Genomic DNA, 15,769 nt, shown 5'->3' on the forward strand with positions numbered 1-15,769 from the left:
ACCGTATAACCGAGTCCATTATCTTTAAAAAGAACAGATGCTGGTCCCTCCAACCTCACTCTTCCACAAGATAAGTGGCCTAACAATCATCATCAACTAGTTAATTGCTATGCTGATCCGTATCTGGAATTCAACCCCGCCACAATGATAAAAAAAATACATGGTGTTATTCAGGTGGATTATCACAACACCAAAGTGGAGAGTCTGGCCATGGAGACAAAAAAGTTTTTAGCAGCACTGAGGTCATGGATACAAAGCCCTGTGCTTAGAATTGACATAATCATTTGTACACGAAGGTGCATGAGGTCATGGATACAAAGTAACCTCCAACATACTTTACATGCAAGTAAACTACACGCTTTAAATTCTCATTAGCAGCACTGGATTAAAGATAAAACACACCAATTGGACAGCTCACAATATTGTGATTGCATGCGTGTGATTGGTGTTACTTACAATTTTCTCAAGCTTATAATTTGAGATTAGTGGAATGTGGGTCTAGTTAATTTAGCCCACTAGTGAGTGTGGGGTTCAACGAGGCCTAGTATGTTTCTCGTGACATCTTGATCATCTATAAATTTCATGCCTAATTATTATTTAGTGTATACCTAAGAGGTTGTTTGATAACCATTCAAGTTTTCATTTCTTTTTTAAAATTGAAAACATGTTTGGTAATTGATTTCATTTTCAGCTTTAAAAAATGTGAAATATAGTTTTCAAAATCACCTTGATTTTTAAAAATAAATTGAAAGTATTTTCATTTTTTCGCGCTCCTTTTTATTCACTAATTTTATATCACCATACCTAAAATGCACTCAAGTTACCAACAATCAATATTGAGACATCTCGACTTGGACTCGACCACTTGATTTTTGCATTCGGCCATGCACCCAATCCAATCCTCGAGACCTCCAGATTCAAAATTCACCAAAAAATACTACGAACTCCTTGTCACATGCATTTTCATTCTTTAATCTTAACTTCAAAATTTAACCCTAAAATAATAATAATAATAATAATAATAATTGCCAAACAAATGTTATTTCAAAAAAATAAAATAAAAACTGAAATGAAAAGGTTATCAAACAAATCCAAGTTAATCAAATATCTCAGTTGCAATTGTTTACTTTCCTTACGTTGTTGTCTGGGCCTTTAATTTTTTTTCTTCTTAAAGTTTCATGTTCTGTGGAAAATTTTGCCTCATAATCATTACTTGTTCGAATTGAGTTTTATATACGCACTTATTTCGAAGCCTACTGAATTCCTCTCTCAAGTGAAGTCAAATCAGCACTTGGGGTGTGAAAATTAATTAAGATTCCTCTGTCAAGTGAAGTCAAATCAGCACCAGAGGTGTGAAATTGAAGAATATGTACGGTGGGAAAAAACTTATCTACCGGAAATATCACTGTTTTGTTATTTTTAATTAATAATATAATAATATATAAAAAATTATTTTATATATAATTGTGTTATTGATTGAAATTAGTAAAAAGTTATATCCCCGTTATGAGAGTTTCTCTTCTCAAATTAAAGAAGTATTAAAATTGGGATCTTAAATTAGTTTTTAAATCGTTTACATTTCCGGTGACGAGCTAACGAAACAGGAATGAAGTATACAAAATGCGTGAAATAAATTAACCACATCAATCAGCAACACCAAGCATTGGATGGTATATGCTCTGCGTATATGCCGCAGGTTTAGCACCCACCATTGGAGATGGCAAGAACATTGGTTGAAAATTAGTACAGAACAAACAACTATAGGACAAAACTTTGACCTTCAGGTTTGTGCGCCATAAAATAACACTAACACCATATTGTACTGTAGTGTGGTTATATAGATATGTATATGTACCTTTTCACGATGAATTGAGCTGTAGCTAGTTATAGGTTTACTTCCCGATCAATGATCCCACCACAGTCCCAGATCACTGCAGCATATTCCTTCATAATAATTCTTTGGCTGTGAGCCTGTGATGTGTCATGTCTCATGCATACAGGCAGCAGGACCATTCCTGCGCCTCTGCATTATTTACTTTGTAATTTCACGGGACCATATTTAAATAGGACATTGAAATATCGCTTGCTTTAAAAATTAAAAAAAATAAATAAATCAAATGAATTGTCATAGCATTAGTTTTGTTATGGTTAGGGGCAATTAATATGATATATATACGACCCTACCGGATTAAAATACGAACAATATGCAATGCCATATTTTACATGCCGACAACGATATTATTGTTTTGCAATCAAGTTGAATGAAATATCGCTTGTTTTAAAGAAAATAAAATAAAATGAATTGTCATAGCATTAGTTTTGTTATGGTTAGGGGCAATTAATATGATATATATATATACGACCCTACCGGATTAAAATACGAACAATATGCATGCAATGCCCAATTTTCCTGGGAGACAACTTTCAACTAAGTCACATATACAGAACATTTTAAAATATAGTGGCACAGACTCCCAAAATCGTGGGGACCTAAATTTAGTGTGACAAATAAAGAAAGATTAAAAATAAAATTTCATATAATATAAGTGAGATAAGATCACCAAAAGGCCTTTGCTTATATACACGCGGAAAAACGTGGTACCTGCTGGCGAAGGACATGCTTGAGGGATCGTGTTCCCCTGCAAAGTTTTTCAGTAATAATTTATTTATCTGAGATTTTAGTGGACGCAATATTTGTATCACGTGGAAGATAACTGGCAATGATAAAATGCCATATGCATCCATGCATTTATTTTTTATTAGAAATATATATTAATGGAGAAATCAATGTGAGACTTGCATGATTATTTATGAAGATAAGATATATTATATATGCGTAATCAAACGAGAATATCTGAGTACGATAATGTGGTATAATTTATTTTCACATTATAATATGGATAAATAATCATATTGCAGTACCATAAACAGAACTTCATAGATATTATAATCCACATCCATATATGACTATATCCTCCAGAATTGACCACCAAATCTCAACACAAGTGAGGGGACAAGATGAATGACGATTCACACATAGAGTGGATGCGAAGCCTTACATTTGTCTCCTTTTTCGACCACAGAGCTGAAGCACGAGCTCAGCTAACAAATTTTGTTAGTTGGAGGTGGCTTGTAGACAGGAAGAAGAAAGGCAGATACAATTTTATTTTATTTATCTGTTAATTCTTGTTCGTTGGCCAAAAAAGAATACAATATTTACTACTTTGGGATTATAGGATGCGGCGGACGGAGGGAGACTTATTTTAATTTATTTTATTCTTCTTTTGCTTTCTTCTGCTTTGATGCGGCCACCCGAAGGACTAGCAACGTTAGGCGCCAAGTCTTTTTCCAATTACAAAATGGGGGCTTCGAAATCCAGTTCCACAGTGCACATGGAGGACTTCATGGTCCAATATTGCTCCAATCTGAGTCATGCTCATGTCCCCTTTCACAAAGAACATTATGTTTAGAAAGAAGTTTTTACACTGGACTACGCTAATTATAATTAAAACCTCTTCAACCCAAGAAGTTACATTGTATGATACCAAAATACTGTCACTTAAACATGTTGAAGAATATAAGTCTCATATCGGAAACTTAACTAAATAAAATACAATCTATAATGAGTAGTTCCACTACTAATATTACCGAGTCCTTTTGTAATAAAACCCCACACCTAATGGGCTTTGTAGATGGCTAAGTTATGAACAATATCAGTATTACTAATAGTGGATCGTTGACTCGTCTCTCTGAACATCATAATAGTCATCTATGCTCACAACAACCATTCCAAACAACACGACAAGCACAAAGATCCAGGCACATGTAGGTCCCTTATTTTCAAAAAAGCAAAAAAAAAAAAAAAAAAAAAAAAGGGTCCAAAGTTGGCAAGCCTCCAAAGGCAGCAATGACCAAGTTGTTTTGTCACTTAAACATATTGAAGAATATAAGTCTCACATTGAAAACTTGACTAAATAAAATACAATTTATAATGAGTAGTTCCACTACTAATATTGTAAGATCCCACATCAACCAACAGAGAAGGGGTGATGTGCCTTATATGTGCACACCCGCATCCATCTAGCACGAGGCCTTTTGGGAGCTCACTGGCTTCGGAGTAGTAAGAAATCCGAAGTTAAGCGAGTTGGGGGCTAGAGCAATCCCAGGATGGGTTTTCCACTGGGAAGTTGTTCGTGAGCTCTCAGAAACAAAACCGTGAGGGCCAGAGAGGGGGGCCCAAAGCGGACAATATCGTGCTACGGCGGAGCCGATTCCGGAATGTGACAAATATTACCGAGGCATTTTGTGATAAAGCCCCATACATACTAAGCTTTATAGGTGTCTAAGTTGAAGACAATATCGGTGTTGCTAATTGTGGACCGTTGACCCGTCTCACTGAAATTTGAAAATAATACACAATTAAGGAGCAAAGTATTTCTCCAAAATTGGAGCCACACATTCATAGTCTCCATTGTGTCCGCTGTTTATCACGTGGAACACTATTATAGTAGTCGTCTAAATTCACACCAACAATTCCAAACAACACAACAAGCATACAGATCCAGGCACATTTATGTTCCTTATTTTCAAGCAAAAAATAAAAAAATAAAAACCTCCAAACCGTACAGATAGTTTTCGTTTATTAATTCCCATATTCAACAATCAGAATTCACAGGGTACTTGTTCCACAGTTTCTTCATTTCTCTGTCTCTCTTGCTCCTAATTCCCACTTGCTTTCTTATACTTGCTACAAAAAATAAGCCATGGAAGACATTATCTCCCCATGTTCTTCACCCAAATTTGGTCAAGAAAACTCAGCCACATTTCATCAGCGTCTCCAATTCATAGTTCAGAACAGGCCTGAATGGTGGGCGTATTCGATTTTCTGGCAAGCCTCCAAAGACAACAATGATGACCAAGTTGTTTTGTCATGGGCTGGTGGCCATTTCAAAAGCTCAAGGGATTTTGCATCCAAAAGAAGCAACAAAATGACCAATAATTACCAACCCAAATTTGGGTTCAGCAGTGTGGAGAGAAAGAATGTGAATAACAGAGAAGTTGAAGTTCTTTTCGATGAAGAAGACATGGTGGACTTGGACACGAGTCTTGTTGATCATGGAGTTGGAGATGTTACTGATTCTGAGTGGTTTTACTTTTACACTGTTTCTTTAACCCAATCATTTGCTGCAGGCCATGGTAATAATAGTATTCTGGACCGTGCGTTTTGCTCTGGTGGTTTTGTTTGGCTTGCAGGTGACCATGAGCTTCAGTTTTATGAGTGTGAGAGAGTGAAAGAAGCTAGAATGCATGGAATTCAAACTCTGGTTTGTGTTGCAACTCCATGTGGCGTACTTGAACTTGCTTCTTTGGATGTGATCAAAGAAGATTGGGGCCTTGTGCACTTATCCAAATCCCTCTTTGAATCAAACAATAACAGGGTCTCAAAGCAGGGTAGCCGTGACGGCAATGTACTAGTTTCTCTCCTGGAGAATGAGATGTTTTCAGGAGGTCAAAAAGATTTGACCAGACAAGGTAAGCAACAAGTTTCCTTAACGGAGAAAGATTGGTTGATACCAAATGCCAACAGTGACCTCGTAAATTAGTACCTAGTACCAAACAGTTATTTTCCTTATGATTATATTATTATTAATCCCTACCACTTTTAGCTTAAACACTTAAAAAAAAAAATTATTTTAGGACATTTTACTCAAAATGGTCAAACATGTTGTGTGTTGATGTTTAATATCTTTGTTTTGTCCAGAATGTTGTGTAAAAGAAGCTACGCCTGTCAATATAGGTGGATCATCATCAGACTCACCTTCTGACTCTGTTGGTAATTTCACCTCTGCGAATGCAAAAAACATTCGATTGAAAAAGAGAGGAAGATCATCAAACCATGGAACTGGTAGAGAATCATCAACCCATGTTGAGGCAGAAAGACAAAGACGCGAGAAGCTTAACCATCGATTCTATGTCCTCCGCTCTGTTGTTCCGAATGTGTCGAAAATGGACAGGTCCTCTTTGCTTGCTGATGCTGTGGCATACATCAATCAGCTCAAAGAAAAAGTTGAGGAATTGGAGGCAAAGATCCAAGCACAACCCCAAAATCCCAAAGTAGGCCATGTGAGCAATCTTGATCATCATCATCATCACAACAGCCAAAGCACCGGCTCCATAGTTGATCATCATAGTTCAAGTTATAATATTAATAAAGCAGGTGCTGCTCTGGAAGTGGATGTGAAGATTTTGGGCTCAGAAGCCATGATAAGAGTTCAGTGTCCTGATCAAGATTACCCGTATGCTAAATTGATGAATGCACTCAAAGCCCTAGGGTTTCAAGTTTACCATGCAAGCATTTCAAGTGTGAAAGAGTTAATGATTCAAGATGTTGTAGCAAGAGTACCTTATGGGTTCAACAGTGAGGAGGCAGTCAAAATGGGTATTATAAAAAGATGGTACAACTAGAAAGTAATTCAGTAATCAATTTCCCTAGCTAAAAAGGACAATGATTTTATATTGAGCGTCTCCTTTTTCTTGTTTAGTTGTTGTTGTTGTAATTTAAATAAGTTTAATAACTAAGGAGAGACTTGTTTATTTTCTTAGTTTAACATGGTTTCCAATTTCCAAGTATAACAATTCTAAACTATAAATATATCATGTTAGTTAGTTAAAAATATAGAGAAGTTGATATAGATCGAAATCTTCATTGAAAAGTTGGGTTTAATCCTCGGATTTTGTGACTTTGATACAAGTCATTTAATTTTTGTGCCACATAGAATTACATTCATTTTTCAATCTTTTATGATGTAATCTTTTTATTATTTTTAATTTTTTAAAATTATTTTTTGTTCCAATGTTGCCCCTTATGCTTTGAATTGGGTAATAGTAATTTATGTGATAATAATTAGTCATTTATAACGTTTGTCATTGAATAGAAAAGGAAAAAAATCGCAAACATATCCCAAAAATTACGTTGTTACAAACTATTATACATTGTCGACCAAAGCATTTGATTATGGAACTTTTAGTACCCTCTGTATACACACGGAAACATACATTACATGCAAGAGCAGATCAAGAGAGGTAGTGATGGATGATGGCATTCATTTGCTAAATTTATATTGTAAGACATAAAGGATCAATAATGATCCAAAACGGCATTTCCCTCTAAAACAACTACCTACGCATTTCTGCGGTTTCCAATCAAAGCATGCAAGGAAAACCAGATCATTTGAAGCATGCAAGGAAAAACTAGATCAATTTACAAACACATCGTTTAGTACTTGAGTTATAGGTAACAATTTTTATTTTTGTTCACACTATGGTAGAGGTATATTACATACCCTTGTAGATATATATAGTAGAAGTCCTATAGTGTAGGTATATTGTTCTATTGCCTATTGCATAGGTATATATGTGTTTTTTCATATTTTTGACAATGTATAATAGTATTTTATTTACATATTTTTTATAGGTAACATACAATTTTTATTTGTCTATTTTGTATCTACCTTATTGGTAGTCTTTTAATTTATGTTCCTAACTTATATGCAATCTTTTAATTTATGTTCCTAACTTATAGGTAACATGATTTATCACTACGTTTTTTTCGTTGCTAATAATAACACTATTTACCTATACGTCAGGTACATAAATTCATGTGGGTGTTTGTCTAATCGATTGGTATAATATGTGGGTCTTTACTTTTCATTGATTAAATTGTATTTTATGCATATATTAGGTAAATATTATCAAGGAAAAAATTCAAAATTTAAATTAAGAAATTCAATTATAAGGAAATAATGCATTAAATTTAGATTTTAAATGTGTTTTCTTTATTTACCTCAAAGGGTAAAATCGACACAACAAAAAAAGTAATAAATGTCAAAGGACCTGCATCTAAAACCAAAAACACGCAGACTAAACCCAATGATAGCTAATCGTTTTGGACCTAGATCTAAGAAGCCCTTAAAAATAAGTATTATGTTAGTTAATTGTCATCAGCCTTTTTATCTATAACACCTTTCTTTTAATGGGAATAGTATTGTTTTGCTATCTCTGACCAATAATGTAACGACACGTGGAAAAGTTATCCTACGTGTCATTACGAGGATAGCAAAAGTTAAAATTTAGTCAACATCTTATATCTTTTCTCATCAAAATTTATTGAGAAACAATTTTTTTCTTCAAGGACTAGACATCTTACTCTTTTTTTTTCTTTTTTTTTTAAAAAAAAATTAAGAAAATGGCGTCAATATAATATTGAAGAGGAAGTAATCCGTGTCAAAAAATTTAGATTATTAAGAGTAGGGGTGGGCACGGTTCGGTTTGGACCGGTTTTTGTCTCAAATTAGAACCGATCCAATACTATTCATCCGGTTTGGTTCGGTTCGGTTTTAATAAAAAAAATTTCAAAAACTGTCCGGTTCGGTTTGAACCGGTTTCGGTCCGGTTCCGATTCCGGTTCGGTTTTGAACCGGATTATAAAAATTATTTTTTTAAATTACTTTTTAATACAATTCTCAACTGAAATATTATTTTTTTACTTGAAAATTAACAAATTATTCAATTTCATATAAAAAATAAATATTAAAGTGAGACAATAGAGATATTTTGACATTGAACTTGGATAAATATTATGTTTTTTTTAGTGAAATTAAAAATATAGCATTAAATATAAATATATATATTGAAATTATATATTTTTTTAGTTTCACCGGTTCGGTTCGGCCCTGTTCGGTTTTTGAAGACATGGAACCGGATCCGAAATCGGTCCAAACCGGTCCGGTTCGGTTTTTGACCGGTTTTTGACTTTTTGGTCAACTCGGTTTTTTTCCGGTTTGGTTCGGTGCGGTTTGGTTTGGATTTCCGGTTCGCCGGTTTGAGTGCCCACCCCTAATTAAGAGTATCTACAATGAGCTCCCTAAACCACCTCCTTAGATAAATTTTAGGGAGGGAAAAAACAATTATAGGGTTTTGATGTCATAACGATACAGGGATGAATATTCCTTTAAAACTCCGATTAAGATAGTAGCCGAACATATGTCGACAACTCAGTTGACAGCCACTGACCGACATATGCTTATTTGGCCATGCAGGTGGCATTGAAGAAGTTGAGGCTCCACCCCAAAACTAATTGGTAATGGGAGGAGTAGTCCAACTCCTTATAAACCCAGGCTAGATCTCTTTACTTTTCAATGTGGGACAAATACTCTCAACACGTCTCTGCACGTGTGGCGAACTTTCAAGCCTAACACGTGGACAACACATATTGGGTGGTATGGGAGCACGTGTTGCCGTTGGGCCTAACACGTGAAGCCTTGTTCTGCTACCATGAAGAAGTTGAGGTTCCACCCCAAAATCAATTGGCAATGGGAGGAGTAGCTCAACTCCTTATAAACCTAGGCTAGGTCCATTTACTTTTCAATGTGGGACAAATACTCTCAACAAGCATATCTATTAACATCAAAATGAAAATGGACCCGAACGCATTTAGATACCAACTTGCTATATATTTCAATCTATTCCATAAATATGGTGATTTTTTTTTTGTTAACATGCGTTTTCGATTTTGTACATGAAATAGATGACATAGATAGTTCTTGTATAATTAAGTTACAGCAAATTAGAATGTGATATAGTTGATGCAGAAAACTTTTATGATTAGATACATGTTATCGAGCATAGCTTGACTCCTTAAGATTGAGGAGGAACTCCTGGGCTTGTCTAATACAGGTTCCTACAATTTCTATTTCCTAGACATATGCCCATCATTCTAAAAACTATGTATAAAACTCAATTTCAAACTTAAATGACTAGTAGGATATAAGAGGTCATAGTATTCCTATGTTTTTACATCCTTGCCATCAGATTTCATATTTTATTTATAATTTATTCCAAGTATTTCATTAACTGCCATAATTGTAAATTGGTTGCCATTCCCTCTAACATATCACCCCCTAAAATAGCAACAAAAAAAAAATATATAAATTACATATCCAATAATGTACATATGAAAAATATAAATATAAATATATGTATAAAAATATAGGTATATTATTTACCAAAAAAATTAACAAAAATAGGTCATTTACTTTGTAATTGAAATTTTCGTACATTTTTCATAAATTAAAAATAGGTTCATTATACTAGGTAAATTGTTTTACTAGGTACATTATTAGGAACATAATTTAGAAGAAGAAATACGTTCAGAATTTAGAATTAAAAATAGGTTCATTATACTAGGTAAATTATTTTACTAGGTACATTGTTAGAGAAAAAAAAAATAGATACATTATTTAAAGAAAAAATAGGTTCATTAAAAAAATATTTTTTAAAAAAAAAATAAATGGATGATCAAATTATTTTTCAACATAATTAGAATATATACACTATTATTCATTAAACTATAATAAAATAGAATACTAATTCTATAATTCATAAGAGGAAAACAACATTAATTCCTAAATTTAATATTGATTTTAAATAACTAATACGTTAAATAGATTACTAGTCGTAATTCATAAAAGAAAAACAACATTAATTCAAAAATAGATTACCAGTCGTAAAATAGATTACTAATACTTTAATATGGAATTTAATATTTAATTTCAAATAAGTTTCTAAATTAATTCCTACATCCATTACAACTATTTGAAGATCTTTCCAAATTCAACATGAGTCGTTAGTTACACAGCGCCGCCGCCACACCCCCCCACCTCGTGCCCGAAAAATACAATAAATTAGATTTTAAGTTATATTAGGTAACTTGCTTAGTTGGATCCTAGTTATCGGGTATTATTTGAAAAAAATGGGTATTTTAAATAGAAAACTAAAGGTAAGGGTTGTAGATGATTTAAAATGAATTTTATGGGTCTAAGCTCAATTTATTATTAAAATTAATAGGATTACGATATTAATGAAGAAATGTCTTATAAATTGTGATTAAGTTTTTTGTTTATGTTTATATTTTTTAAATGATTTAAATTTCTTTTTTTATATATATACGAAATGCTTGAACCTCATGTCCAATAATTGGCTTTACGTAGCCCGTGGCCGGTGATTGGAATTGGGTGATTGCCGAATGGAAAGTCTTAAAAACCAGCCGACAAGGCTTGAGTGAAAAGTGTTGAAAAGTGCCGACAATATATATCTATATATAAAGAAGCATGTGCCGTTTTGTAAGAAAACCACGGCATCAGTTCAGGATAGTCAAAGCATGTGATATATATGCATTTTATTGTACATTAAATATTGCTCAGCGTTTCCCATTTTTCTCATTAAATTGTCGGACAAAATAGTTGCACGAAAAGATGGGACGATATCCCCATGCAACTACCAAATTAAGACCACTGCCCAAATTGGTGCCACTCAAATGATTCCTCGATTTTTCTTCCACTGGTTTCCGACCATCTTCTGTCTCTCGCTTGAGTGACCCTACACGTGGAGATGGTTCCACTTCATCAGTCATCCTAATACTATAAATTCAAGATTATGGAGTTGTATTTTAACTGATGCTTAAGAAATAATCTTAAAAAAGGCACGATGGAGAATAAAATCCAGGTGGAACTACTGATGCTTAAGAGTTGTATCATCTAAAGATATATCTAGTAATTCCAAATTGATGACCCAACCTCAGTCCTATACACACTATCGCTTTATATAAGGACGAGCTTATCACATAATTAGCCCATCATTAGGTCAATAATTGGATTATCTATTGTTTTGTTTTTGGGAAAAGTCGTGGTACTCTTTTTCCTTAATTGGATTTTTCTCTTTTGGATTTTTTTAAGACAATATTCTAACGAAGTGACATTATTACTCCTCCGTTTTTATAGAGTCTTGCTTAGAAACTGATGTACTATATTGCCTAGTTTGTTTAATGAAGTTTTACCCTCTGATAAAAAATAAAAAGCCAAAAACAAAATACTAGATCTAACAGCAGAAGAGAAACGCCATAAAATTAGACTATCATCATCATCATCGATTTAATTAAACGCAATGTTTAATATCAATATCATTGAACACACAGACATGAACTTGCTTTATTTGGATGATATGAAACTTTGGAAATTTGCAGAAATGGCAGAGCAAGCAAAAGCAAAGCCTCATATTGGACAGGTTTTCCATGGCAATTCAACACCAAAACTCAGCTCAAGTGGGGCCCTGCCCTCCATAAACTTAAATCTCATAATGCAGAACATAATAATACAGGGACCAATTTAACAGTTGAGAGATAAGGTGGTTGTGAAGCCCTTTCTGGACAAGCAGTACGTCTGTCTTTTTGACGCCACAGAGATGATCAAGCTTCAATTCAACTACAAATCTTGTTAGGTGGGATGCGAATGTGATGCTCTTTTTTTCTTTTTCTTTTTTAAATACTGGGGTGGAGGTTATTTATTTTGTTAGGCCCAAATTAAGCAAGCAATAAAGGAAGAAATCTATATATATCTGTTTTGATTTTCTTGAGTTGGCAATCATTAAACTTTCATTTTCATCAACCCTAGATTTCAAAGCAACGAAAAAATAATATTATAGAAAAAAAAAATTTAAAGAATTGAATGCCGACGCGGTGATGGGATTGACAGCTTAAATGAATCCAAAGTTTATATTCGTGGACGGCTAATTCTTTCATAAATACTATATGTTTTAATGAACCATTGACAGATACTCAAAGTTGTAATACCGCTCCTGGGGCGTGTGACTGGTGTGGTGGTGGTGAGGAAGATATATGCTATAGATACCACACCTGAATAGTTGACATACAGAGATGGATTATAATACCTGAACCTGGAAGGCAGTAGAAAAACTCATGTGAAAAGGAAATATTACAGTTTTGCAATTCCGGTCAATTACGATATGTAAATGAAAAAGTTTATTGATTGAGAATATTAAAAATTATTATCCGTATACCGTATTTTACATAAGTTTTTCTCAGAAGACAGGTATGCTAGATAGATGCTTTTGCTTTAGCAGCGTTTTCCACATTTAAGAATTATATAATAGGGTTTCCAGATGTATTATACAATAATTAACTGCGAAGGATTTTGAATTGATGATGAAAAGCGTTGTTGACAGGTGAGAGAGGTTGTGGAGGATTATCAGTCACAAATCTATATATGGATTGACAAAGCAAAACTAGCCAAGCGATGAGCAACTCTATTGCATTGGTTCAAAGAGAGCATTAGCATCTTGAATGCGATTTGGGAGAATTGCTTTTAGTAGCTGCGGTCCTGTGGAGTGATGAACCCAACTTGGTTTTATATTATTGTTTTTTTATAACAGAATAAATGCATTGAACCCAGAGATGTTGATCGATCGATATTTCCCCTTTTAGGGAATTCATTTAAATTTATTTTGGGGTGAAACAGGAGGCGCAACCATTTTGTGGCTGAGAAATCCATTTGTTGTTTAAAGTTTACTTCCATCAGTCCTATAAAAAGAACTGGTCAACATCGTTCACCTACACACTCACATTACATCATTATTATTAGGAGTAATTACATTGTTGGTCACTAGAGTTAGGGTCAAATTTAAATTTAGGCACCAAAATGTTATGTTTCTGATTTTGATTATCATACTTCGCGTCGTTCAGAAATCAAGTCTAATTGACCCATTCCGTCAAATAAGACGTATGTAATGTGTGGATGCAAGGACAAAATTAAAAATCCACCATTTAAATAATTATTAAATGATTGCTTGGTTGTTTGATTTTTAATTTTCAATTATTAAAAAGATGTGAATGGGAGCCAGGATCATATTGGTCCCTTAGTGATTACGTCCCTGGTCCTAGTGACATGCAAGTTTTTTCCTTATAACACAATATTATGTGAAAATTATAAGCTTGTATAAACTCATGTGCGCACATGCACACTACATGTTTTTCATGTATTATTCGCTTGTCTTCCAACAACCAAAATACTTGGCTATTTAGGGAATGAGCCTTTTTGTATGAATACAAAAGTCACCTTCCTGAGAACAATCTAATTTGTTTTTTATATGAAAACGTGAAAATTCACAGATTTGTAAGAGTATCTCCAATTGATGTGTCAAACATGCCACATAGATATTTAACAGTTAGAAATAACATCTCACATCACTCCAACTGATGTGTCAAAGCTGATGTGGAATGAAGGCTAGAGGTTGAGATGTTATTTTTAACATCCCAAAAGCAAGATGTCAAATGAATATTTTATTATTTTTTATTTATAATTAAAAATAAATTAATACTAAAATGCAATAAAATAATAATTTAATTTGACATATCGGATGGAGTGTAAAGCTGTGTAAGATGTCAAATTGCCACATCAACCATCAAATTTAAATTTGATGTTTGGTATTTGACATCTCCCTCGGAGATGCTCTTGAAGTAAACCCGGTGACTAGCATTCTAGGTCAACAAACTTACCATAACGAGATGATGAGTCATTATTTCAATTAGTCAATTTTTGTTGTGTGCCTATTTTACCCTCCTACAATTTCTTTTATCAACCCATTATTGTCGTAGAATTTAATGTTATTTATGGAAATAAAAATAGTAAATTTAGCTTAACCCTTTGAAAGTCATTCTTCCTCAATTACTATCTATTTTTTTATTTTTGTTTGAATAAAAAATTGTTTTTTCTAAATACCGGATGCCTAGGATCCAAAGTTACCTAATCAATCGCAAAATAAAAATTTATTGTACTTTTGCAATTCCTAAAACACCCCCAAAAAGGCATTATTGTATTTTGTATATTAATGTAGGAACCAATATAGAAACAAATTTGAATTGAATTTTAACTAATGACACACGTTTGAATTTGAAAAGATCTCCAAATGAATGTACAAATTAATTTGGAAACTTTTTTTCAATTCCTAATCGGATTATTTAATAATAAAAAAACAATTAATTTATTAATGAAGTATATGTGATTAATTAGCTATTATATTATTGTTTTATAAATATAATAGCATACATACATTTTTATGTTGAAAAAATAATGTACCTATTACTTCTTTTACGAAAAATAATGTACCTAGATGAATTTACTTATTATTCCAATAATATACCCAACTTTTATAAACACATTTTGGATATAATTTACCCAATAATTGACTATTATGCAATAATATAACTTGTAATTTATCTATTATGGGTATATTGTAGGTATATTAAAGCCAACACTTTTGTAGATATATTGTGAAAATAGTTTACCTACCCAAATTTTATGGGTACATTGACTATTATGTACTTAGTATGAATTTACCTAACTCTAGGAGGTTAGGAGGGAATATTTGAAGTAATTTGATGGTAGCCCATTATTTATGGGAGTAAAAACATAAATGTGCAGTGAGGTATTATTCAGTTGCCTTAATTTGGTGATTAAAAAACATTAGCTACCAAATAAAGATCTAGTGGCATGATTTGTAAATAAATCAACCTACACGGTCAAATTTTATCATAATTTAGAATTGGGTTTTACTTAAACATTGTATTATTGGTGGATTATTGTCTAAATTTTTTAAATTGTAAGGGCCTATTTTAATATAACCCAAATAAAAATTAAGGTGAATAATTACTAGATTTGAGCTTTATAATTAATAATTTCCATATATACATGGTTACATCCAACCTATCTCCCGTTGGCATCTTCTCAATTGTTTTTTTCTCCTTTTCCTCCTCCTTTTTTGTTTTGTTTTTTGTCTTGTTTACTTTTTCTCATGTTCTCCTGTTCTTCCTGTTCATCGTGGAATATTTTTAGGAAGAAGGGGTTTATATTAAGCAGCT

At 33.1% G+C, this 15,769-nt stretch overlaps 1 protein-coding gene across 1 annotated transcript; it reads left to right on the top strand.

Annotated features, from left to right (window-relative positions):
• LOC18775709 (transcription factor MYC2) lies at positions 4,326–6,608 on the top strand. The gene is made up of 2 exons (XM_020563448.1): positions 4,326–5,532; positions 5,762–6,608. The coding sequence occupies exons 1-2, from the start codon at positions 4,764–4,766 to the stop codon at positions 6,463–6,465; spliced, it is 1,473 nt and encodes a 490-aa protein (XP_020419037.1). The 5' UTR covers positions 4,326–4,763; the 3' UTR covers positions 6,466–6,608.

The sequence above is a fragment of the Prunus persica genome, chromosome G5, assembly GCF_000346465.2.
Source record: "Prunus persica cultivar Lovell chromosome G5, Prunus_persica_NCBIv2, whole genome shotgun sequence".
In the NCBI taxonomy this organism is placed as follows: Eukaryota; Viridiplantae; Streptophyta; class Magnoliopsida; order Rosales; family Rosaceae; genus Prunus; species Prunus persica.

What these genes read in the sequence shown, in the direction of transcription:
- LOC18775709 (XM_020563448.1), top strand. Translation starts at nt 4,764, where the DNA reads ATGGAAGACATTATCTCCCCATGTTCTTCACCCAAATTTGGTCAAGAA. An exon ending in AAAAGATTTGACCAGACAAG is followed by an intron (nt 5,533 to 5,761) that starts GTAAGCAACAAG and finishes TGTTTTGTCCAG; the next exon opens with AATGTTGTGTAAAAGAAGCT.